General features: G+C 42.3%; 1 protein-coding gene across 2 annotated transcripts in view; it reads right to left on the bottom strand.

Moving 5' to 3' along the window:
• Nucleotides 1–8043, bottom strand: part of B3GALNT2 (beta-1,3-N-acetylgalactosaminyltransferase 2) — a 34597-nt gene extending 26554 nt beyond the window's left edge. Inside the window, exon 1 of one of the 2 annotated variants that reach the window (XM_053461195.1) lies at nt 7789–8043. In XM_053461195.1, the coding sequence (XP_053317170.1) occupies nt 7789–7867 (79 nt within the window). In that variant the 5' untranslated portion in view covers nt 7868–8043. The remainder of the gene's footprint in view (nt 1–7788) is intronic. The other variant, XM_053461194.1, reaches the window with a different exon arrangement.
• Nucleotides 8044–27914: the final 19871 nt, after the last annotated feature.

The raw sequence follows: 27914 nt of genomic DNA, 5'->3' as shown, positions 1-27914 counted from the left end.
GGTGGTATGAGGGCCCGACGTCCACAGGTGGGGGTCGTGCTTACAGCCCAACACCGTGCAGGACGTTTGGCATTTGCCAGAGAACACCAGGATTGGCATATTCGCCACTGGCGCCCTGTGCTCTTCACAGATAAAAGAAGGTTCACACTGAGCACATGTGACAGACGTGACAGAGTCTGGAGACGCCGTGGAGAACGTTCTGCTGCCTGCAACATCCTCCAGCATGACCGGTTTGGCGGTGGGTCAGTAATGGTGTGGGGTGGCATTTCTTTGGGGGGGCCTGCACAGCCCTCCATGTGCTTGCCAGAGGTAGCCTGACTGCCATTAGGTATCGAGAGGAGATCCTCAGACCCCTCCTGAGACCATATGCTGGTGCGGTTGGCCCTGGGTTCCTCCTAATGCAAGACAATGCTAGACCTCATGTGGCTGGAGAGTGTCAGCAAGAGTCCTGCAAGAGGAAGGCATTGATGCTATGGACTGGCCCGCCCGTTCCCCAGACCTGAATCCAATTGAGCACATCTGGGACATCATGTCTCACTCCATCCACCAACGCCACGTTGCACCACAGACTGTCCAGGAGTTGGCGGATGCTTTAGTCCAGGTCAGGGAGGACATCCCTCAGGAGACCATCCGCAACCTCATCAGGAGCATGCCCAGGCGTTGTAGGGAGGTCATACGGGCACGTGGAGGCCACACACTACTGAGCCTCATTGTGACTCGTTTTAAGGACATTACATCAAAGTTGGATCAGCCTGTAGTGTGGTTTTCCATTTTGATTTTGAGTGTGACTCCATATCCAGACCTCCATGGGTTGATAAATTTGATTTCCATTGAGAATTCCATTGAGAATTTTTGTGTGATTTTGCACATTCAGATCTAGGACGTGTAATCTTAGTGTTCCCTATTTTTTTGCAATTTTGCTTAGGATTTCTTCCACATGTTCTTCTGCTAAAATAGAAGTATCGGCCAGCACAGCGGAGGTTATCTGCACGCATTGCGCAACGTGCGCCAGCTGCTAGAGACAGAGAGGAAGATCCACCGCAGCACTGCAGGGGACCTGGATCTTCCTCTCTGGCAGCCGGTAGACGTCTGTGCGATGCGCGCAGATATCCTTCGCTACTGCCGGCACTTCTATGATGGAGCACTGGGGTCACATGACCTTCCCGTGCTCAGTCATAGAAGCTCCAGCCAAAGTCCCGGCCACCAGCAGAGGTTTGTCTGTGCGCATTGCACAGATGTTCACCGGCTGCCCCTACTAGACACCAAGGAGTCTGAAGCACGGGGGTAAATATGGGGGGTGGCATATCTGGGAGTATAGGGCATACGGGGGGTATGAGGCATTTCAGGTAGTATATCTGGGAGGCAGTATGGCAAGCCTGGGATCAAATGTGCATAACTGGGGGGACAGGTTAGGAAATAAAGAAATGTTGTTTTTTTTTTAATTCTGCTGTTTTTAACATCATATTTGTTTATTAAATTATTTTAAATAAATGAAAAATTGACTTTTTTTAATCCGATTAATCCAACTAATCGATTATGAAAATAATCGTTAGTTGCAGCCCTAGAGTAGAGTAGCAGGAAGTCCTCAGTGGTGACTGCTGTGCTGATGTAAGAACTTTCTATACCAAAATTTTTCTCCTCTCTACTCTTATTGAAGGTTTGCACAAAACAACAAGAGATCCTGTATCAGTACACAAGTGTATGTGTAATATCACCAGGTTCAGCTGCAATTGTGACAGGTGTGCCCTTCTTTTAAGGTCCATAGCACTGTATATTATAAATGGCCATACAGTGTTTTTCCCTTCTGCACCTAAAGGGAAAAGGAGGTCCTTTATCCTACTGGGTACCACTACACTAAATGTGTCAACCCTTAGAGAACAGATATTCCATTTTTAATGTTTTATTTATGTCTTCTTGCTGTTATCTTTACTCTCTGCGACCTTGCCAGAAGCACAGACAAAGTGCAATTTAGCTCAGAACAAATGCAGCAAAAAAAAAAAAAAGTTTGGTCTCAGTAGTTTGGTATGCACATTGGTGCTGTTACCATTGCTCCTGATAGGGATCGAGTAAATGACCCCGTAATGACAAGGTAGTAATTGAAGGGATTAGGGCTGCAACTAACGATTATTTTAATAATCGATTAATCGGCCGATTATTTTTTCGATTAATCGATTAATCGGATAAAAAAAAACAATATGCAAATTTTTCGTTTATTTAAAAGAATTTAATGAACTGTATGTTAAAAAACAACTTAAAATTTACATTAACATTCTTATTTTGTTATGATGTAATAAAAAACAATATTTTCAAAGTACAAGAACCCAAACACAATATTTATGAAACAAAATAACCCCAAACATTCTGAAAAGAGGTGGACTATTACTGTTCAAGAAACTTTGCCCCAGCACTTTGCACTTTGCACCCAGCACTTTGCACCCAGCACTTTGCACCCAGCACTTTGCACCCAGCCCTGGCACTTTGCACCCAGCACTTTGCACCCAGCACTTTGCACCCAGCCCTGGCACTTTGCATCCAGCACTTTGCACCCAGCATTCAGCACTTTGCACCAGCACTTTGCACTTTGCACCCAGCCCTGGCACTTTGCACCCAGCACTTTGCACCCAGCCCTGGCACTTTGCACCCAGCACTGGCACTTTGCACCCAGCACTTTGCACTGTGCCCCTGCACCCAGTCTCTAACTCTGCCCTGCACCCAGCCCTGCCCCCACACTCACACTCTGCCCTGCACCCACTCTGCCCTGCACCCACACTCACACCCTGCCCTGCATCCCCACCCCCACTCTGCCCTGCACCCAGTCTCCCACTCTGCTCTGCACCCACACTCACACCCTGCATCCCCACCCCCACTCTGCCCTGCACCCAGTCTCCTGCCCTGCACCCCCCACCCCCACTCTGCCCTGCACCCCCACCCCCACTCTGCCCTGCACCCACACTCACGAACCGCTCTGTGCGAATGGAGCCACTCGCACAGAGCGAACCGCTCTGTGCGAATGGAGCCACTCGCACAGAGCGAACCGCTCTGTGCGAATGGAGCCACTCGCACAGAGCGAACCGCTCTGTGCGAATGGAGCCACTCGCACAGAGCGAACCGCTCTGTGCGAATGGAGCCACTCGCACAGAGCGAACCGCTCTGTGCGAATGGAGCCACTCGCACAGAGCGAACCGCTCTGTGCGAATGGAGCCACTCGCACAGAGCGAACCGCTCTGTGCGAGTGGAGCCACTCGCGCAGAGCGAACCGCTCTGTGCGAGTGGCTCCATTCGCACAGAGCGATTCGCTCTGTGCGAGTGGCTCTGTGCGATCCGTGCACATAGACATGAAGAATACTTACCTCCGGAACGCGTCACATCCGTCACGTAGCTAAAAGAAGGCGGAGACTGCAGAGCGTGTAGCAGAAGCGGGGAACGCTCGCGGAGGTAAGTAAAAGGAGCCGAGTGCTCCAACAACGAATTGATCACTCGATTAATCGATAACGGAAATCGTTATCGATGATTTCCGTTATCGATTATTATCGATTTTATCGATTCGTTGTTTCAGCTCTAGAAGGGATACACGAGCCTGCATATGCACTTTAATTGATATGATGGCTGAGTGTCCACTTTATATTGTGCAGAATCCAATACGCAAAACACACAAGCAATCTATTAATGAACAAGAAATGTGAATTATTTGGAATGGCTCAGCCAATGCACAGAACTGAATCTTGCCCTGGTGTTTGATTGCAGTTATTTCTGCTTAAGTTGGTGTACTAAGGTTAAGTGTCTCAGGGGTCCAATGTTTAGTTTTTTTTTTTTTCGTTTTTTTCAAAGGGGTTTCTTGACAGCTATCAAAATTATGTATAGTTTCTCTCGATAATGTTCCCTTTTATCTAATACCGTGTATCGAATAATATTGAAGGTTGAATCTTCTTCAACCCCAATAGTACATTAGGTTCTTACAGCTCTTTGCTATGAGATGAACGAACACGTGGTTCTGGTTGTAAGTGAAAAGTCTCTCAATATTGTAAGATTGAGAGCAGGGCTCTCTCCACCTAATGTATCAGTTTGTCTTAGTCTGTCAATTATAGTCTTTTCATACCCCTTGAATATACCGTATTTGCTCAATTATAAGACGACCCCCCGAAAATCTGCCACCACTCTGTCCCTCAGAAATGCCTTATACCCCCAATATGCCACTCTGCCCCCAGAAATGCCTTATACCCCCTATATGCCACTTTGCCCCCAGAAATGCCTTATACCCCCCTATATGCCACTCTGTCCCAGAAATGTTTTACATACCCCTATATGCCACTCTGCACCCAGAAATGTTTTACACACCCCTATATGCCACTCTGCCCCCCAGAAATGCCTTATTCCCCTCTATATGCCACTCTGCCCCCCCCCAGAAATGCCTTATACACCATATATGCCACTCTGCTGCCAGAAAACCATTGAACCCTGCCCCCATGCCACTCAGCCCCTCCCTGCCACTCTTAACCCACCCCCCGACTTACCTGTGCATCCCTTTACTTGTGACCCGTGCTTCAGACTCCCTGGTTTCTAGTGGGGCTGCCGGTGGAGGTCTGTGCGATGCAGACCAGACATCATGCTGTGCCCTCCGGTGCCACCCCAATTGAAACGGTGGGTTTTTTTGCGCAGCCGGAGGAGAGAGAGAGGTGCTGAGCGGTTGCTCAGGAATAAGTTTTCAGCAACCGTTCGGCACCTCTCACTTTTGGATCAACAGCAACAAATGAACAGATAGAGGAAAGGCTGAACTTGATGGCCGCATCCAATGTGTGGATGAATTGTGTGAATGAGTGAGAGAATTAATGTGGGGATGAATTGTGCGAATGAGTGAGAGAAGTAATGAATTTGTGCGAATGCATTAATGAATATGTGTAAATAATTTGTGAAAGAATAAATGACTGTGTGAATGAAAGTGAATTAGTGAGTGACTGTAAAAGTGTTTGTGTGAATCATAGGTGTATAATTCGCAAAGATGGTATAAGCAGGGTGTTTAAGCATTGGGGACCAAGATGGTAAAGGCAGGGTGTTTATGGGACAAAGATGGCACAGGGAGCATGCTTATGGGACGCTCGGCTGTTTGTGGACAATGTTGACTCATTCTGAGCTGCTTGGGGACAACGATGGCACGTCCTATGTGTATGTAATTTGGGTGCTGGTCAGGCTCTATGTGGGCAGTGTGGATGCCAGGGCTGGCTTTGGGGTGTGCAACCTGTGATCTATGCCTGTAATTTAGGGTGTTTTATCTATACCTTTAATGCTGAGTTTTTATGTGAATTCTGGGTTTTTGTGTTATTCTGTAGATGCGTATCTGCTATGCTATGTTTCCATACAGTATTTATGTTTACCTGCATTTGTACGTCTTATTCAGTTGATCAATACCTGGAGTGTTGTTTCCATGTGTTGTTTATTTGATCTATACCTTCAGTGCTGAGTTTACATGTGATTTCCAGTTGATCCATACCTGCAATGCTGGGTTTGTGTGTTCTGTTGATTTATACCTGCAATGCTGTTTTCATACATTATTTATGTATACCTGCAAATACAGGGTTTTTATGTCTTATTCAGTTGCAGGTGCTGTTTCCATGTGTTGTTTATTTGATCTATACCTGAACTACAGGGAGTAAGTAAAAGAGAGGTGTGGTTTAGTGAATGAGGGGACAAACTCTGGGGATGATTACTGGGGGAGAGGACCTCAATGTCATGGGGAGGTCAGAAGGAGGGAAGACTGCTCTGACTCTCACAGTCTTCCCCTGATCTGCAGTCAGTGTGGCAAATATTTTTTGGTGTGGTAGCATGCTTGATTGCATGCTAGGGAGCATGGCCCAAAAAAAACAAAAAACGCTTGGGTAGGGTCCAATTTTTTCACTATAAAATATATTAGCAACAGGGTCTAATTATATATATATATGCATGCAACAGGGACAAATATTTACCTAGTATTTATATATATTGCCAGCAGGGTCTAATATTAATATATATCAGCAGCAGGGTCTAATATTGAATGAAAAATAACTGCTAGTTCAGCGGTTATTTTAAAATCATATTTCAATCAAGGTCTTTCCTTCAAAGAGATAAGTACATATCTAACGTGTATATATATATATAGCAAATAAAAGTTGATGCACTCAGCGGGTCTTGTTTTTACAAGATTTATTGACTTGGTCAAGGTCCAACGTTTCGGCTCTCAATGAGTCTTTCTCAAGAACACATACACATACACACAGAGTATATGTAGCGTTTTATAACCCCCCCTACTTTGGTCCCTGTCCCCCCATGTGCCCCCCCCTCTCTAAATATGAAAGCTGGAGACGCCACTGCATAGAAGTGCCGGCGGCGGAGGTTGTTTGTGCGCATTACGCAAATGTTCACCGGCTTCTATGGTGGAGCACCGGAAGGTCATGTGATGCCGGCGCTCCGTCATAGAAGCCTCCAGAGGCTGCCAGAGAGGAGGATCCGGGTCCCCTGCAGCTCTGCGGGGGATCTGGATCTTAGTCTTGTAATCAGATCTCTATTTGAGGTCTGATTAAAGATGAGGGATATTTTTCAGAGCATTATCTGCTCTATAGTATTATCTCGTCTTATAATCGAGCAAACACGGTATGTATTGTAGGAAGTGCTACGTAAATTGTTGGCGCTATAGAAATAAAAGATAATAATAAATGTGATCTTATCACTATAGCAACCAATGGACTGGTCCAGTTAGCAGTAAAAAGGGCGCTTTTAAGTGAAGATGTTCTACATAATCCCATCATTCCCACAACTGAATCCCTTTTATTCTTATATTGTAAATGCAATTAATGTGTATTTCAAAAACCTGTACAAAATCAGGCGCCCTCAATTCAAAACCATCCAAACAATATTACAAATGTTACAAAATATTTGCAACCTTAAATAACATTATTTTTCTAAGTGTGCTGGAGGGCACATTTTTCCTTAGTCTTTGAAAGCAACACAATTCAAATTATCAAAAAAATATTTTAACTTTCAAATTAGCGCACAATCTCTGCAGCCTTTAGACCATTATTTATAACTAATCATTGCTTTACAACAATTATCTGAAAATGATATATGTATATATACACACACACACACACATCTATATATACATAAATAAAATAGCTTGAGATTGGTTTGTCTTCAGTGTCAAATCTGTATCTGCTCCAATCCACGAAAATAGCCCTTTCTTATCGAACGATATTTCAAACAGGGGGCCAACAATGTTTTGGATTAGTTTACTGTAGTCTCTCCCCTCTGGAAGTCATTTTATGCAACACTGCATTCAAAGCTTTATTGGGCGATATAGAATTTATATTAATTCCAGAATAAGCCGTTTTCCCATTAGTGGCATAATTTTATTTACTTGAGTCCTACACAACAAAAAAAGTACCTATGTTTTCAAGCCAATATCCAGTTACTTCTAAACTACTCTTTATAATGAATATGCCCTTGACGATCAGGCAGGGTGGGCACTTAGATCCCACACGAAGGTTATATAAAATGACAATATGTTTCCTTCTCTTTCCAAGCCCCAAACGACTATTAATTAGTATGAACGTAAAAGGCAGGAGCACGTATAAATAATGAAGCAACGCGTGGTAGCATTATCAGGCTAAAGGGCAGGCAGAGCAATGCAGTCACCGTAAGACAGAAAAAGTCATGGGCGGGTAAACAGCCCACTCTATCAAACTGCAGCCACCGGGCACAAGGGCAAGGCGGGGAGTGGAACCAGAGCCCAGGCTGCTGCATGACAGGACACCAGCCTACCTGAGAAGTTCAGCAGCCAAAGGTGAAAGACCACCCCGATCACACAGGGACACAGGAAGAGCAGAAGCAGATGTCGCATTGGCCGCCAGTTCAAGGAGACAGCATAGAAGGCTGGACTGGACTCTCTCCCCGGGCCCGCGGTTCGCTCACTGCAGCGGTGCCCGAGGAATGTACAGCAAGCCCATGCTGCCCAGCGACCCGCTGCCGTGCTAAGGAGCCGTCCGCTGCCCAGGGAAGGGATTTCATCGAACCGGCCAATAGCAGCGCGGCTTCTACTGGGGCCGCGGCCGGGGGCGTGAGGGACGGTGTGAGGTGCGACTCTACTGGTTATTAGGCGGAGAAGCCGGGGACGTCGTTGCTGCTATTCGACTTGGCAGAGAAACATGGGCGGGTCTAGCATTGACGCATAAATTAAAAGCCATTGGTTAAAGCGTTTGGAAGAATCTGAGGAGAGTTACACAGGTGGTGACTGCAGACACATATATGTGATGTGATCTTTACAGCGACCTATATGTCATACGAGTCAAGCTTTACAGAATACTAATCTCCATACAGATGCAGTGATTAGTGGATGAGGAGCAGTGATTAGTGGATGAGGAAGATGGATATGGCCATATGGGTCCAAGAGAGCATGGAGTCTGAATATTGATTTATAACTTTTGTTAAGCAAACATAGAAAAAGATTGAAACAGAATTTGATGGCAGATAAGAACCATTTTGGCCGTCTAGTCTGCCCATTTGCCCTTATGTTAGATATTCAGATCCTAATTAGTTCTTGCTCATGTCGTAGATTCGGGATAGCTTTATGTCCATCCCTTATATGTTTAAAAGCTGTCGCTGTATTAGCCTTTACCACTTCTGCTGGGGGCTATTAAACTTATCTACCTCTCAGTTAAGTAAAACTTCATAACATTACATCTAAACTTTTACTCCTCCAGTTTTTGCTTATGACCTGATTTTAAAATTTCTCCTTCTTTGAAAGAAACGTTCCTCCACTGCTTTATTAAACCCCTTTAACCCCTTACGGACCGGGCTTTGTGACAGAGGCTGTTTTGTGATGTTGAGCTGTCATTTTCATCTCTCTCATTTAGTGTACCTAGACAAATATTTTTTTTAGACAAAAAGCACTTTCTTTAGATACCATGATTTTCATCATATCTAACTATATAAAAAATATAGTGAACATTTGAAAAAAATAATTTCTGACTTGTATTTGAAAAATATTTTACCCATCCACAAAAGCCAATGAACAAACAACAAAATACATTCTAATATGTTAGAAATACCCAATGTTTTTATGTTTATTTTAATAGTGTATAGGTAAAATAGGATTTTTTTAAAATGTTTTCGAAGTTAGCAATAGTGACATTGTAACACTGGTATCTGAATCCCTGAAACATCCTCCACATGAACATATTTTTTAGACAACCCAGGGTACTCAACTTGGGGTATTTTAATATTTTTCATGCAGCCAATTTACCACCAAACTTTGCCAAAGAGGTGGAATTTAGGTATAACTATACTAAGGATTTAAAGGGTTACTAAAAACAACACCTCAATATGTGTTCAGCAACATCTGAGTACAGTGATGCATGAGTTTGTCGGATTGTTGTGGGGCTAAATGGGACAAGCACAATTTCAGTTTTTAACTTGAACCTTTGACATCTGGTCATCATGCCACCATGTCCTATTTGGAACATCTTTGAATCTGGCCAATTCAGTTTACCCCATCAAACCATATATTTCAAATGGTGGTATTTTAACACTTTCCATGCACTAATTCTAACACTAGCCTTTGTCAAACTTTGTGGTAGTAATTATTTTGGTGGTTTTTAAATTTACAGCTCCTGGTATATGTCACAGTCAAACCACCAATATGTTTTAGCAACTTCTCCTGAGCACAGTGATACCACCCATGCATAGGCGGGTTGTTGGGTTTTGGGGGCTAAAAGGCCACATTTGGGACATGCACATTTTAGTTTCTCAACTTGGAATTTCGACATCGGGTCATCCTCCATCCATGTTCTATTTGGGACATCTTTGAACCCTGCCTATTTAATTTACCCCATCAAATCGTATTTTTGAAAACTAGACACCCAAGGGAATTTCAGACAATGGTATTTTAACACTTTTCTTGCACTAATTCTACCATCGGCCTTTGTCAAACTTTGGTAGTAATTGGCTGGCATCAATGATAAAAAACTGAAATGTGCACCTGAAATTACCATACTTGCTCGATTATAAGACAGAGCAAATAGAGGTCTGACTATAAGACTAAGATGCAGATCCCCTGCAGCGCTGCAGGCAAACTGGATCCTTCTCTCTGGCAGCTGGTGGGCGTCTGTGCGCTGCTGCCGGTACTTTCGCCAGGGCTTCTGTGGTGGAGCACTGGCGTGACATGACCTTCCGGTGCTTAGTCATAGAAGCCCCATAAAAGCATAGCGCCACGGGCGTAGGAACCGGGGGGGACGGGGGGGACAGATCCCCCCCAGGAAATCATGCGGGGGGGACCGATAATAGAGCAATCCCCCCCAGTGCCCTCGGTGCACAGCTGCCCGGTCAGCAGCTGCAGCGTGCAGGACTGGTTGGGGATTTCCCTAACCAGTCCAACACTTACCGGTGTGCTGTCTGTCACTGAGTGCCGGGCGATGGGATATGACGTTTATATCCCAACCCCGGCGCTCAGCAGAAACAGCTCTGCGCAGCTGCACTGCACTAGAGCGGCAAACCACCAGAAGGGGAGGAGGAAGAGCAAGCAGAAAGCAGAAGAGAAGAAGAGAAAGGTAAGAGATGTGCAAAACGAGGGGGGGGGGGTCTGATGTGCAAAACGAGGGGGGGGGGGTCTGATGTGCAAAACGAGGGGGGGGGGGGTCTGATGTGCAAAACGAGGGGGGGGGGGGTCTGATGTGCAAAACGAGGGGGGGGGTCTGATGTGCAAAACGAGGGGGGGGGTCTGATGTGCAAAACGAGGGGGGGGGGTCTGATGTGCAAAACGAGGGGGGGGGTCTGATGTGCAAAACGAGGGGGGGGTCTGATGTGCAAAACGAGGGGGGGGGTCTGATGTGCAAAACGAGGGGGGGGTCTGATGTGCAAAACGAGGGGGGGGTCTGATGTGCAAAACGAGGGGGGGTCTGATGTGCAAAACGAGGGGGGGTCTGATGTGCAAAACGAGGGGGGGGTCTGATGTGCAAAACGAGGGGGGGTCTGATGTGCAAAACGAGGGGGGGGGTCTGATGTGCAAAACGAGGGGGGGGTCTGATGTGCAAAACGAGGGGGGGGGTCTGATGTGCAAAACGAGGGGGGGGGTCTGATGTGCAAAACGAGGGGGGGTCTGATGTGCAAAACGAGGGGGGGGGGTCTGATGTGCAAAACGAGGGGGGGGGGTCTGATGTGCAAAACGAGGGGGGGGGTCTGATGTGCAAAACGAGGGGGGGTCTGATGTGCAAAACGAGGGGGGGTCTGATGTGCAAAACGAGGGGGGGTTTGATGTGCAAAACGAGTCTGATGTGCAAAATGAGGGGGGTCTGATGTGCAAAACAAGGGGGGGTCTGATGGTAGATATGTGTGTGGGCATATATATATATATATATATATATATATATATAGTGAGGCATGTATATGGGCAATGTCTATGAATGTGTATGGGCACTTGGGCAGGCATATGTGTGTATGGGCACACGCATATAAGGGCAGTGTATGTGCATACGTGTGTATGGGCAGTGTATATGTGTACGTGTGTGTGTGGGCAGTGTATATGTGTATGGGCAGTGTATATGTGTACGTGTGTGTGTGGGCAGTGTATATGTGTATGGGCAGTGTATATGTGTACGTGTGTACATGTGTATGGGCAGTGTATATGTGTACGTGTGTATGGGCAGTGTATATGTGTATGGGCAGTGTATATGTGTACGTGTGTATGGGCAGTGTATATGTGTATGGGCAGTGTACGTGTGTATGGGCAGTGTATATGTGTATATCTGTATGGGCAGTGTATGTGTGTATGGGCAGTGTATATGTGTATGTGTGTATGGGCAGTGTATGTGTATGGGCAGTGTATATGTGTACGTGTGTATGGGCAGTGTATATGTGTACGTGTGTATGGGCAGTGTATATGTGTACGTGTGTATGGGCAGTGTATATGTGTACGTGTGTATGGGCAGTGTATATGTGTACGTCTGTATGGGCAGTGTATATGTGTACGTCTGTATGGGCAGTGTATATGTGTACGTCTGTATGGGCAGTGTATATGTGTGTGTATATAAGGAGTGTATTTGTCTTATAGTGTATACGTCTGTGTAAGTATGTGCAAAGGCAGTGTATATTTATGGGGAGACGTGTGTGTGTGTGAGCAGTTTATGTATGTTTGGGCAGGCGTGTATAAGGGTAGTGCATATGTGTGAGTACTGGCAAGTGTGTATGTGCAGGCAATTGCAGTGTATGTGTGTGTTTTTGTGGGCAGGCATGCGTAAGGGCAGTGCATATGTGTGTATGGATAGTGTATATGTGTGTATGGATAGTGTATATGTGTGTATGGATAGTGTATATGTGTGTATGGATAGTGTATATGTGTGTATGAGCAGGCATGTCGTACTTAAAGGGAAGATTATGATTCCCTGTAACACATGTTTAACTCAGGGGCACCTAGGGTTAAATCCAGGCCTATTTCTGGTTAAAATGAGTATGTGTGTCACTGTATGTCACAGCATTCGGACACAAGAGAATATTTCGGGGTGCTACTTGGTCTAGGGCATCACTAATACAAAGCACCACGAGTTAATCTAGGGGTAGGCAGAGTAAGTGAAGGATGTGTTTGCGTGTCTGGGTGTGATAGCGTATGTTTGTGGGTTTGCATATTTTTATGGGTATGATAGTATGTTTCCAGGTGTGTTATGGTGGGCATGTGTCTAGGTATATTAGGGTAGGAATGTTTTGGGGTGTATTATTGTGTGCGTGTGTATGTTATTCAAGTGTTTAAGTGTGTGGATATGTTCCTGTGTGCATGACGTGTTAGGAGTCTTAGATGGTTCCTTCAATACATCACAGTAGTGTCTGTGTCCGTGTCCAGTGGGGTCCATCTGTGGTTGTAAGATTTTTCTGTTTCTGTGGGAATTTTCTCCCATTCATCCAGTAGAACGTTTTATGAGCTGTAGGTGATATACCTTTTTGGACAGCACTATGCTTCTAACTTTGTGGGAACGGTTTTGGGGACGGTCCTTTTCTATTCCATCATGACTGCCCCAGTGTACAAAACAAGGTCCATAAAGGCATGGCTGCAAAAATTCCCCACAGAAACTCTCCAAAATCTTGTGGAAATCGTTCCCAGATGAGTGAAAGCCGTTATAGCGGCAAAGGGGGACCAACTTCATATTAATGTCTATGTATTTATAATGTGATGTCATAAAGTCCCTGTTGGTGAAATGGTCAGGTATACCCTACCAGAAAAAATGCTATCCCCCCCAGATTTTTAGGGGTTCCTACGCCCATGCATAGCGCAGACCTCCACCGACTGCCCCACTAGACACCGGGGATTCTGAAGCCTGGGAGGCAAGTCTAGGGATGCACTGGTAAGTCGGGGGGTTAAGAGTGGCATGGGGGTATAATGTTTTTTCTGGAGGCAGAGTGGCATATAAGGGGTTAAAAGGCATATCAGGGAGGAAGAGTAGCAAATATGGGTGTATAAGGCATATCTGGGAGGCAGAGTGGCAAATAGGGGGTTAAAATGCATATCTGGGGCAGAGTGGCTTATTAGGCAAGCAGAGTGGCGTATAGGGGATATAAGGCATTTTGGGGTGCAGAGTGGCATTTAAGAGGGTATAAGGCATATCTGGGGGGCAGATGTGCATAACTGGGGCAGAGTGGCACATAAAAGGAAATAAAAACAAAAAACATTTTTCTCAATCATTGTTTTTATTAAATATGAAAAAATAGTTTACATGTGAATATTTACTAGTATTTTTTTCCGCCTATAGGGTAGTCTCATATTTAGGCTTTTTCTTTTTTTCCTAAATTAATATTCAAATTTTAGGAGGGGTTGTCTTATAATCAGGGTTGTATTATAATTGAGCAACTAGGGTATTTTGTTTATTTAATACAAAATTTAATTATTAATTAATGAATGAAAAAGAAATCAACTTTTTTTTTTTTTAAAGTGCAGACAACAAAAAAACTGTAAGATCACTGCCTATACAGTGATCAATTACAAAGAAACCCCTTCCTTGACAATAAAAATATCAAGGAACATCGTTGGATCTTCCTGACAGCAACACCACCTAAATGACGGAAGCTCTCGTGCTTCTGAAGCTCTTGGCAGGAGAAGAGCAGCACAATATTGAAAGACACGATGTCGGTGGAATATGATGGCTACCTGGCGATGGAAAGAGCGGTTAGGAGGTGATCAACGACATTGAGGCATTTCAGCAACAGCGGCTAAACACTCTTTCTAGCGGCAGGGCGCCGCCATATTTTAAGGCATGCGTCTTGCAATAGGGCGAATGTGATCGCTCCATAGAGCAGCTAAATTCTGTCTTGGAATTTTTACTTCCCATGTTTCATATTATACATATATTAACATTAAGCTGCCCCACACTCAACAATTCCTCTAATTTACTTGGCTTATCCAACAGGAATGTCTATGTTGTTGCAGATCTTTGTATCATCAAAAAATACATAATTTACCGTTAAGAATTTTGTAATAGCACTATTAAAAATATTAAAAAGTACAGGTCCAAATACAGATCTTTGGGGTATACCACTAATCATAATAAAAGTAATCCTAGTAAATCCAAAAGAGAGATGTTTGAGAGCGAATTATTTTGTAAATGCATTGTAAAGTGATAGTAGTGCATTAAGCCCTTCATTACGAAGGGTCTTTTGTACCCTAAAGCCTTGGGCTTGTTTGCATACGTCCAAGGAGCCTCTCTTTCCTTTACTAAAGCCACTTTTTTTTTTTTTTTTTTTTAGAAGCTTAGGAGTTTTTGCTGGGTATGATTTTATCATGGTGTTATAGAGGATGAAAATTTACAATAATATGTGTAGAAACAGATGTTCTCTTAATAAATTAAATTATGTCAAAATGCATTGTGTCCTTCCTAAACTCCTTATTTACTAAGATAAAAAGCTACTCTGCCTTTTAGCCAATATCAGGTGTAGTTAGAGGAAAATGTTTGGTCCCCACATTCAGGGTCCATGGGCTGGTATTAATGCAACTTTAGGGGGCCCAGGCAACCCCTGTGAAGGCTTGTCCATATGCGTGAACTCACTGTAAGGAACTGGGTCCATGCTGATGACTGAAAGGACCCAGAGCGCCCAAAGATGGAGTTCAGGAATCATTGCGCGGTAGCGGAGATGGACAGGGCCTGATGCAGGGTGACCGCACTCCCCTGGGTGTTGAATATCTAGGGTTGTGCAGCCAAACACTAGCATCCTGATATAGCAGCGGATGTAGTCCAGAACGAAGTGAAATCCTGCAGGCACCCTGGAACAGGCATGAGACATCACACAAGACTCATCTGTGGGATGCTGCAGAGAAATATAGCAGAAACATAACAAGCAAGGGACAGGGAGACCAGGCACGATATACATGTTACAGAGCACAACAGTGAACAAGACAAGGAATAAACATAACCAGACAAGACATACATAATACAGGGCACAACAGGGAACAAGACAGGAAACCCAAAAGCCGGGGATACAGGACAGGCTGACACACATAAATACAGAAACCAGCCTAAGACTGTTTGATAACTATTGGAGATTCCGTCACATCTTATGGCCATAGTATGCTTAGTCCACCACTACGCCAAAGTACTCCATTGACGGTGGGTCCTAATGCTAATCCCTGCTAACAGTGGTACGAAACAAACCAGACATGAAACCCAAACACATAACAAAGAGAGACATACCTGTAGACTGCAGACTGAGACAAACAGAACACATGGGTGGAGTACACCTTATAAAGGAAACAAAGCTGAAGCAAAAGCAAGGAATGGGAGATCAAAACAGAGCAAAAGGAAATCCAGGAATGGATTGGAGCAAAACAGGGAAACTGAAACAAGAGTGAGATATGCAGCTCCAAAGCCTGGGTAGGATCATGACACTCACATCTTATAGCTATGGTGCTCGCATGCCGTGTGAGCAACCCCCTTTCTGCTTCACAGCGTGGTCATGTTTTATTAAATTGCCTGACCTTGCTGCGTTCCAGCTTCCCTTGGGCAAGTGCCAAAGAGAGAGCTGCTGTGACATAAGTGGGTGCGGGCACAGTATGAATGATCGAGTAAGTGAATGAGTGTATGAATTAATGTATGTAAGTGTGTGTGTTAGCATGGATGTATAAGTGTTTGGGGGGATCAAAGATGACACAGACAGGCTGTTAGGGAGCAGAAAAGGTACAGGCAGTTGGTTTGGGTGCAGAAATGGCACATGCAGGCTTTTTGGGGCAGAAATTGCACAGATTAGCTATTTGGGGCAGAAATGGTGGTGGTTTAAATGGCACAGGCAGGCTGTTTGGGGCTAAAGTGGTACAAGCAGGATGTTTGGGGGCATCAATGGCACAGGTAGGCTGTTTGGGGGTTTAAGTGGCACAGACAGTCAATTTGGGGGTAATGTGGCACAAGCAGGATGTTTGGGGCATAAATGGCAAAGACAGCACAGGTATGCTGTTTGGGGGCAAATATGGTACAGCTAGGTTCTTCAGGGACAAAGATGACACAGGCAGGCTGGGGGTAAAGATGGCACATAGCTGTTTAGAAGTAAAATGGCACATAGCTGTTTAGAGGTAAAATGGCACAGACAGGCTGTTTTGAGGCAAAAATGACACTTTGGGGACAAAGATGGCACTCATGTTGCAACTGATTTATTCTCTATGATGGCTTTGTGGTTACCTTTTTTGGAGGTTTGATGCAGCCCCTCATGCTGACCTTCTGACAAGTAAAGGGAAGGGGCCATACCTTCCTTCCACAACAAACTACAGAAGATGGATATTGGGGACTCTGTTGTTTACTCTGGCTCTTAACTGTTGGCACAGAACATTACCCATGTTTCTAGTGAACTATAGCTTTGTTTTGTATAACCCCAAAACCAAGCACCACAGCATATTGTTTCCTCTATTTCACCATTTCACCATTTACAGTATGTGAAACCAAAATAATAAAATAACAAAAAAAACTATTAATAAAAAAGCCTTGACCCCCTCCTTAGTAAATCTGCATTTTATCTGTGTACAGTCTGGAAACTAATAGTTGTGACACTATTTTGTACATTACTGTTATAAGTCACATTCTATGAAGACAGAACTGTGAAAAATGAAACAGGATATTTTGCCATTTATGCTATTAGAAACATAAAAGTTACTATAATTCAATGCACCAGAGAAAGGTTGTAGAAAATATATGTAACTTTTGAGCAGAAGCAAATAATGGATCACCAGGATAAGAATAAGTATTAGAGTGCCTGCCAGATATCACTAACATCTGTAATGGAAAATTATCTAGGCATTTTTTATATGGCGGTGTTTTTTATGTGTATCACTCTAAAGAAATCTAGAAATTGTGCTGATATGAAGAAATATTTTTACAGACACCCTAGTCCATTAAAACAATGTATTCTTATGTCAACGTGCCGAAAATGCCAGTTTCCATATAATTTGATGATTTAGTGGGTTTGAGCATCACTTAGCATGCATGGTTGGGATAATTTTTTGTGAATTCATTCTTACCGCATTAAGGTGATTAAGGTGAGGTCTGGGGTAACAGTCACAGAGGCCTTTACAGACTAAAAGCTGGTCCTGTAGATGCCAACAAGCTGTATCTGTTTTAGGAAAATGGCTTAATGTACATATTGCCCTGCTGTTAACCCACCCCGCACTGGGATAATGAAATATACAAATGAGGTTTCCTGTGACACAAAAGCTACGCAAGCCGGCCAAAAAGTAAAATACAAAAATTATTGTGAGAAAGATAACTCCATTATCACCACTAAAATAAAAAATTTAACACTTTCACTGTGCCAAAACACACATACTATATATATATATATATATATATATATATAAATTATTTACTCAATTATAAGACGACCCCCCCGAAACTGGAATATTAATTTGGGGAAAAAAGAAAAACCCTGTATATAAGACTACCTTATAGGGGGGAAAAAGTTTTACTAGTAAATACGAATTCACATGTAAACAATGTTTTCATATTTAATAAAAACTATGATTGAGAAAAAAGATTTTTCTGTTTTTACTTCCTTTTATTAACCAACTTCCCCCCAGTTATGCACATCTGCCCCCCCAGAAATGCCTTATACCCCCCTATATGCCACTTTGCCTCTCATGATATGTCACTCTGCCTCCCAGATATGCCTTTTAACCCCCTATTTGCCACTCTGCCCCAGATATGTCTTATACATCCCTATATGTCACTCTGCCTCCCTGATATGTCATTCTGCCTCACTGATATGCCTTTTAACCCCCTATTTGCCACTCTGCCCTCAGATATGCCTTATACCCCCCTTTATGCCACTCTGCCTCCCTGATATGTCACTCTGCCTCCCAGATATGCCTTTTAACCCCCTATATGCCACTCTTAACCCCCCGACTTACCAATGCATCCCTGGAGGTCTCTGGAATGCGCGCAGAAAACCTCTGCTGCTGCTGGCCGATACTTCCGCCGGGGCTTCTATGACTGAGCACCCGAAGGTCATGTCACGCCGGGGCTCTGTCAAAGAAGCCCTGGCAGAAGTGCCGGCGGCAGCGGAGGTTGTCTGTGCGGGATGCGCACAGACAACCTCCACTGCTGCCGGCACTTCTGCCGGGTCTTATATAGTGGAGCACCGGAAGGCGCTCCATCATAGAAGCCCCAGAGGAAATGCCGGCAGCACCGAGGGGTTCTCTGTGCGCATCACACAAACCTCCACCGGCTGCCAGAGAGGAGGATCCAGGTCCCCTGCAGCACTGCGGGGGGATCTGGATCTTAGTCTTATAGTCATACCTCTATTTGAGGTCTGATTATAAGACGACCTTGAATATATATATAATAAAAGGTGATCATTGTTGACATTATTTGCATTCGCCTACACAGAATTTCTTGTGGTTGTGCCAGCACCATGGGATTTCTGGGGGAAAAACAAGCCTTCTGGCTTGTCTGGTAGATGTGGATGAGTGTTTAATAATGCTTCTACTACTATATATACTACGGGCTTTTGTCATTTAAAGCTTATAATAGTCCCTTTACATTTTCACGGTGTCCCCCTTGCAAATACTTGGAGGAGAATCTGCAGAATCTCCATAAGCATTTGCTCCTTTACCTGCCTCTCAGCTATTTTTCGTGCATTAGATGTGTTCTTTTGAACATGTCCTTGCACATGGATATACTTACAGACTGGCGCTCCAGTAATAGCTTGGCAAACGCTTCTAACTGTCTAACGAGGCCCTCCATGTACACACAAGCAAAGCACTACCATTGATTTGTGCCACTGATTGGCTGATTCATGCATTCTCCTTTAGTGAGGCTGTCAGTGACAGTAAACAGTCCCTGTCCTGAAAAAAGGTACGTGTATGGTTGTCCCCTAAATCTGACTAAATCCAAACTACAAAAATTGTCTCGATCCACAGGGAAAGAATATGTCCTGTCCCCTGGCAATCCAAAGGTTACATCAAATGCGTAATGTGGCAGGGACAGGGCCGGCCCTACTATGGAGCAGACTGGGGCAATTGCCCCAGGCGGCACTTCTGAAGTGGCGGCACTTTGCCGCCCCAAGCGCCGTTTTTTTTGGGCATCGGCTTTAAAAAACCGCATCCGCTGTAAAACCGCCAAGTGGTCGGCTTGCCTGCATGCCGATCAGTTCGGCTCTTCGTCCCGCCCCCTTGAAGATGCGCCGTGACGCTCAAGGGGGCGGGCTCACGCAGAACAGTTGCTCGTCACCGCGTGACAAGGAGAAGATCTCGAGGGAGAAGAGCATGTCAGTGGAAGAAAGCCAGCAGAAAAAGTAAGTATTTTAAAATAAATAACTGAGGTGATAGACGGAGGGATGGAGTCATGGAGAGAAATATTCATGCCCCTAGAGGGTGTTCTGGGGGCATAAGTACACAACAGGGTGATTAGGACAATCTATACACAAAGGGGAGGGGGGATAATACACATGGGTATGGGGGGCATTACAATTAACCAGTACAAAAAGGGGGGTCAAAACACAAGGGTGGGGGGCTGGCTGGGGGCATCAAATAAATCAATAGACAGGGGTGTGTTGGGGCAAAATGCACAAAGGGGCCTGGCACAGATACACAAAGGTGGCAAACACACAACAAGCAGCAATGTGGAAAGCATTTTTTATGCTCTTAGTAGCTTATCCTGTCCTGATGTGGCTGAGCCTGTCCTGGTGTGTGTGTGTCTGGGTGTCAGTATGGCAGAGTCTGTCCTGGTGTGTTTGTCTGGGTGTCAGTGTGGCAGAGCCTGTCCTAGTGTGTGTGTTTGGGTGTCAGTGTGGCAGAGCCTGTCCTGGTGCGTTTGTCTGGGTGTCAGTGTGGCAGAGCCTGTCCTGGTGTGTGTTTGGCTGTTGGTGAGGCAGAGCCTGTCCTGGTGTGTGTGTTTGGGTGTCGGTGAGGCAGAGCATGTCCTGGTGTGTGTGTTTGGGTGTCGGTGTGGCAGAGCCTGTCCTGGTGTGTATTTGGTTATCTGTTTCCTGGCACTTTACTTACTGTAGGGATAAATAGAACTTTGTAATTTTTATTTATCCAGAGATAAAACGCCTTCTTGAATTTCTAGTCACTTCAAAGGGCAAAACTCCAGAAATCAGTGTGAAGAAAAGTGAAGGTATCGTGTTATTTACTCTATTTCAATCTGAATATATTATGAAAAAGGAAACTTAAATTGGTTGAGTTTGTGAAATACAATTGCTGATTTCATTATAGAGGGGGCTGTACACCACATATACAGGGGGGGGGGGACTATAGAGGGGACTATACACAACACATACGGCGGGGGGGGGCAGCATTTCACACTTCGCCCCAGGCAGCACAATGCCTTGGGCCGGCCCTGGGCAGGGAAATATAAAATCAGAAATCAGAAAATCCAGTCCTGACTATTCAGGACCCGTGTCAGGGAAGATAAGAGTACAGAAAAATATAATTTATCAGGCCTTTTGAACCCTTTGATTTCCAGAGCAAAGGTTGGAAATCGCCAAACAAAGAATATACATTTTTCATATTGTAAAAAAGGAAGTAGAAAATAAAGTGCCCACATACAGATAATAAAATGATTCGGCCCATGCAGTGTTTTCATACCACAGCAGAGGTCTCCCTTCAGCAGATTATCTGAATAATATTCATTTTTACCTAATGCCTACCTGGGTAGGGCAAGGGTTGCATTCATACATAAAACATAAGTTCCTTTTAATATGTTCCAAGGTATTTTCCTATAGATGTGCATATAAAGAGTTAGCAACCTTATGCAGCATTTGATTATATTCTTGGGGAAGAAAAAGTGTTCAATTGGCATTTAGATGAGGAGAGATTTTGAATTCTAAACAATACAAACTTATAAGAAGCAATAAATAAAAAGAAGCATTTAACCCATTAGGTATGAGGGTATTTGTAAGCAAAGATCTGGAGCAAGTTATACATATTTTGTTTTCATGACAGGGCTTTCTTTTGAGACCATGTTGAAAAAAGAAAAAAAGGGAGAAAAACACATTTTTGTATCATGACAATGGTTAGCAAAGTACCCCAAATATAGTGTCTTGAGTTTGAATAACTTATATTTATAGAATTTCCAAATATCTCTGGCAATTATAGGGCAAACAACGGTTTCAAAGTCTTGCATTATTTTTTTATTTAGTAATTCATAATAATAATTAAACAAATAATAATAATAATAGATGACCCACAAAGTATATATTTCTGGAACCCAGTTCTGTATATCTCACGAGGAGCATATAGCATACCTCCCAACATTTCAAAAAAATAATTTTAAATCGCTCTCGTAGAACTCACCAATACAAGCAATTAAATTTTACAATGTCGTGCTTGCATTGCCACACTTCATTTTTGTCAGCAAAGTGATGCATATTAAAAATAACCAACACATTGAATTCAACCAAACCAATTTACTAAAAAAAAATCTATATATATATATTAATTAATCTAATACAACAGCAAAGGCAGATCAGCCTTAACACTATATATATATATATATATATATATATATATATATATATATATATATATATATACAAAGATTCTGTATGTGCCAATAAAACCTTTATGGATTGGCATTTAAAACTCCCTGTGTGCTCTCATTCATTTGGAGATATATATATATATATATATATATATATATATATATATATATATATACACATTTTACTTTACAGAGAGGGTGGCAAATAAATATCAGAAGTGGTAGAGGCTAATACAGCGAGGAAATTTAATCATGCATAGGACAGGTGATAAGCAATCCAGAATCTAAGACAAGATCAAAGACCGATTAAGGTCTGAGTATCTACTTTAGGAAAAATGGGCAGACTAGATGGGCCAAATGGTTCTTTTATCTACCATCAAAGTCTATGTTTTTTATATAAACAGTATTAGTGAGGAAAAACAAGACACAAATGTTAACTCAACAGGTTTTATCCTTTTCTTAGATATACTTTTGTAGGTGGTTTGGGGTTTGTAAGGATCGTGAAAGCCATATTAAACTTTATTTTGAGGACATTGCAACTAAACAAAATAATATAAAAATGCCAAGGAAGCTTTGGTCTTTAAGGTACAAAATCTCATGAATAGCAAAAGTATATTTGTTGTGGTAAATCATGTTTTCTGTTTTGCTAACAGAAAGTGAAATAAGTCCCGAGGCATTCACAAAAAGTGGTACATTTCAAAGCTCGAGGGTACTAGGAAAAACATTGCCAGCAATGACAAAATAAAAATGATAAGTCTCTGGATCAGTTTTCATCCCTGGTGCATCTGGGCAGTAATACTATAACAACTGTCAATCTGTCTTTCTGCACCATAAAATAAAGCAAATACACCAAAAGCAAGGCAACTTATGATTTACTTTCACATCTATTACACTGTAGTTTTACATACACCCTTTTAAAAAAGTGCATCAGGACACCATCTTTTTAAACAATTTAAAGCTTTAACTTATATGATATAAATAAGAGCAGCTGCAAGATACAGAAATGTATATATATTTTAATTATACAGACAATGCAAAGGACATTCATGAAGCCAAGCAAAGGGCTTTCTGAATGTATCAGCGTTCACCTCAGACCTATAAATAAATATGATCAATAGAGTAGCTGTGTGCCAGCATGATGCAGTTTGCTTGAATCCACATAAAGCAATCATGACTTCTTGAAAACTGTCTTGCTTTGCCATCCACATTTAGTTCTGTTTGAAGTAATAAGCAAGGGTACATTTTACTGTGCCATCCAGTATAGAAAGGAATACATTTCAAAGGGAAAAAAATGTTTTTGATAACATTACTTGAAAATATACATACAAGTTACAACACATACAACAGATGTGTGACTAATGATAAATAAAAAAATTGAATGTTAATATATTGGATGTTAGACACTGCATATTCCAGAACTTAATTCAGTTTAGATGGAATATAATCCCCAAGGCCTTTTATACAATTGGATGATAGTAGAGGCCTCCCAGGCTGTTGTCTTGCACATGAGCCCATGGGCGTACTTGTTTCTATTCGCCCCCCATACATCTTTTCACTGCCAATTTTATGTCCTCTACTTGTCACATACAAATACTACTAAACACTAGGGACAGTATGAACTGGCTGAATTAGCTGTTAAATATTACTACTTGTTATGTTACATTTGTCTTTATATGAACATTTGGATTGATTTTGTTGTACCATTTCATCTCAAAATCTTAATAATATTTTTGTTAATCAAATTTTGTCTTTCCTATTAAGTTTAATACCAGGTGTCACTGTCTAACTTGCCTTTTCTAATCATATTGTTTATATTTTGCTTTCCTGCCTGTATTGTCCATATATATATATATATATATATATATATACACACATATACACACACAGACACTGCATACGCAATCTTTATTCATAACAATTATCATATTAATACTATAAGTTGGAATTGGTAACTTCTTCCTCAATTTTGATGGAGAGATACTTTTTGGTGACTACTCATTCCTTTTTCCAGTAAACAGTTCCTGTGGTGTTCTACAAGCACAAATACACCCACATCGCAAAATGTTATAGAAGTAACACTACATACAACCCTCAAGGGTCATTTACCATTCAAACATCAAACAGAAGTTAAAGGAAGTGAGCACACCAAGGATTTATTTAATCAAAAATCTATGTTTTCATCAGCATAGTAGTTGTACAAAGAAAGCTACTAGTATACTGATATAAAAAATAGAATTTTTATGAGATGAATCATTGGTGTGCTCTTTTCCTTAAAAAAAAAAAAAATTATATATATCTACACACATACTGTATGTACGATGTCATGTCAAGTATGCATTTATTACAGGGCTCGACAAATCCCAGGCGCCAGGTCGACTCAGAATTTTGTCCTGGCGCCTAGGAGTTTGTCAGCCTCTTACATCCACAAAAAAATGCCCCCGTGTCACCACGCGGGGGCGCTGCTGTTGCTGTCTGCCCAGGAGTCTGGGCAGACAGCACAGCCACTCCGAGCCCGCCCCCGAGCCTGTGATCACTCCCACGGAGTGATCCTGTAGGCTGAAACCGCGATTGCAGAGAAACCTGCAATAGCGTTTTCAGCTGCCACAGGCAGCTTCAGGAAAGGGGGTTCAGTGTTGATTGGGTCCCCACACAAGTGTGGGGACCTGACACAACATCCCCCTGCTGCCTGTTCGCTCCATGAGAGCGACAGGGCAGCGTTAACCCCTTCAATGCCGCGATCGCGGCATTTAGGGGTTAATTCCCGTTTTTCAGGGGGCTCTGCTGCTGGTGGTCTGCCTGGAAGTCCAGGCAGACCAGCAACAGCAAAAACGAGCCCCCACAAGCCCTTTGATGACTCCTGTAGGCATGGAAGCCTACAGCAGTCATCAGAGACTCCCCCCTGCAATGGCTGGTCTATAGACCAACAATTGCTTCCCAGCTGCCAGAGGCAGCTTCAGTGACAGGGGGAGAGGGTTCTTTGGTCTCCACATGAGTGTGGAGACCAGCCCCAACACCCCCCTGCTGCCTGATCGCTCCATGAGAGCGACAGGGCAGCGTTAACCCCTTCAATTCCACAATTGTTTATAACACATTCGTGGCATTGCAGGGGTTAACATTTGTCCCCACAAGCTTGTGGGGACTAAATATCAATCAATGCTGTGCTCCAATGGAACATCAGCATTGAAAGTGTTAAAAAATATATATATATATATATAAAAAAAAACAAACCCAAAAAAACAGCACTGACCTGAAAGTCCAGGGTGCTTCCAGGTCAAATGCTGTGAGTTTAGTAAGTGGGCTGATGATGATCAGATCACTCCTAACCAACTGTTAGTTTAAAAATAAATCCTGGCTCCTAACTTTTTTAGCTGGCGCCTAGATTCACAACAAATTTGTCAAGCCCTGATTTATTATGTATTGCTCTTAAGCTTGTCTTTTAAATATCATGTTCGTCCAATAACAAAAAGGTATCATTGCATAGAACAATACTCAGTTTTTGACATTGTGTCTACTGGACTAATACGGCTAAACCCATTTACGTTTTATATTTACACTCACTGGCCACTTTATTAGGTACACCTGTTCAATTACTTGTTAACACAAATAGCTAATCAGCCAATCATATGGGAGCAACTCAATGCATTTAGACATGTGGATGTGGTCAAGACAACCTGCTGAAGTTCAAACCGAGCATCAGAATGGGGAAGAAAGGGGATTTAAGGGACTTTGAACGTGGCATGGTTGTTGGTGCCAGACGGGCTGGTCTGAGTATTTCAGAAACTGCTGATCTACTGGGATTTTCACACACAATCATCTCTAGGGTTTACAGAGAATTATCCGAGAAAGAGAAAATATCAAGTGAGCGGCGTTTGTGTGGATGAAAATGCCTTGTTGATGTCAGAGGAGAATGGGCAGACTGGTTCGAGATGACAGAAAGGCAACAGTAACTCAAATAACCACTTGTTACAACCAAGGTATGCAGAATACCATCTCTGAACGCACAATACGTCGAACATTGAAGCAGATGGGCTACAGCAGCAGAAGACCACACCGGGTGCCACTCCTGTCAGCTAAGAACAGGACACTGAGGCTACAATTCGCACAGGTTCACCAAAATTGGACAATGAAAGACTGGAAAATGTTGCCTGGTCTGATGAGTCTCAATTACAGCTGCAACATTCAGATAGCAGGGTCAGACTTTGGTGTAAAAAACATGAAAGCATGGGTCGATCTTGCCTTGCATCAATGGTTCAGGTTGGCGGTGGTGGTGTAGGGGACATTTTCTTGGCACACTTTTGGCCCCTTAGTACCACTGCAGCATTGTTTAAACACGACATCCTACCTGAGTATTGTTGTTGAGGAATGTTTCCAGCACCTTATAGAAAGTTTGCCACAGAGAATGAAGACAGTTCTGAAGGCAAAAGTGGGTCCAACCCAGCACAAGCAAGGTGTACCTAATAAAGTGAATGTGTGTGTATATATATATATATATATATATATATATATATATATATATATATATATGTTATAAATGTTGTTTAAAACTATTCAAATGTATGATGTTGTATTGATTTGTATTTGTGTGTGTAATTATTGATGCTTTTAAATGTTAAATTGTATTTTTTATAAAATATTTTTTCCTTTTGTTTCTTGAGTCCCTGATCTTTATTGTAGCTGAAACAATACAATAGTATACATTAATAGTAGTATGTAATAGTATCTCTTAAAGTCATGAATACCTGAATTTTTTTTACCCTTTTTGCATATTCCTCCTCATTGGAATTCTCAATATTTTTCATGTATTTTTTGGATTAAGTGTTTGACAAAAACTTGAACTATGGAGTAGATCCATCACATACATATTTAGCTTTTTTTATATAGATTATTTTGTTTAATACCACTGATAAGAAGACATAACTAATTACTGTACCTGTTAAACAAATAGGCAAAAGTATGAAAAGAACCTGATTATTATTTGCAATATGATTTTTTTTATGTTAATGTTCACCACTGTGTTAAACATACAGAATTGTGTTTCACAAAACTAGGACTGCATGTAAAAAAATTGGTAGTGACAGTTTGGATGGTCACAAAGCAAAATCTGATATAGTGTGTCTTACCTTAACAGCAATTTAAGATCTACAGTCAGATCTTATTTACAAATGTATGCACATTTAATTGACTGGCCTATAATTGGGCCAATAAGGACATTTCCACACAATACAATAAGACTTTAAAACAGAATAAATCAGCAGTTACCTACAATGATAAACAACACACATTTTAAAATCAGATTTCTTTAATCACATGTTGGTATGTTACATGCAATAAGTAATAAATAAATACAATAAAAACAACCAAAGATATTATTTTAAACCTGATATCAAAAACAAACATTTAGTTTTACTTTTCATGTAACTCAAGAATTTATGAAGGGATCTTTTGAAAAATAATATTTTGTCTAAGTTGTATTAATGGAGAATGCAGTTGAGTCCGAAGTTATGTTACGTCAGAGATCTTCCACCTTAAGAAGTTATATATTGGCAATTATAGGGTAGATGACAAAACTACTCTACCTCGAATAGGGTATTAGATAATAAAATAGTGGTTAAACTCTGACTCATACCGTCTCGATTCTGTGCCATCAAAGAGTTCTCAATGTTCATTGTGATTATTGCATTAATGTCCAAGCCATTCCATCTCAGATTAATGTGTATTTTCTGCTTCTGGTTTCAAAAGATTTAAACACGTCAGCAACTTTGGTCAGGTTAAAATTTGTTCTCCACATTTTGGTTGCCTTGCAAATCTTACTAATTAAAGTGTGCAATATAACTACAAGATTTATATCTAACCATTCTTAATATGCTGTAGAAAAAGCTTTTAAAAGCTTAATCATACTCTAGTAATAATAATATTACCAATAAAAAAAATCATAAATATTTTAAGTCATTTCAG

This window comes from Spea bombifrons, chromosome 3 (assembly GCF_027358695.1).
Source record: "Spea bombifrons isolate aSpeBom1 chromosome 3, aSpeBom1.2.pri, whole genome shotgun sequence".
Taxonomy (NCBI): domain Eukaryota; kingdom Metazoa; phylum Chordata; class Amphibia; order Anura; family Pelobatidae; genus Spea; species Spea bombifrons.
Note: the sequence above shows the minus strand (reverse complement) of the source record. Positions and strands in the feature narration are given on the sequence as shown.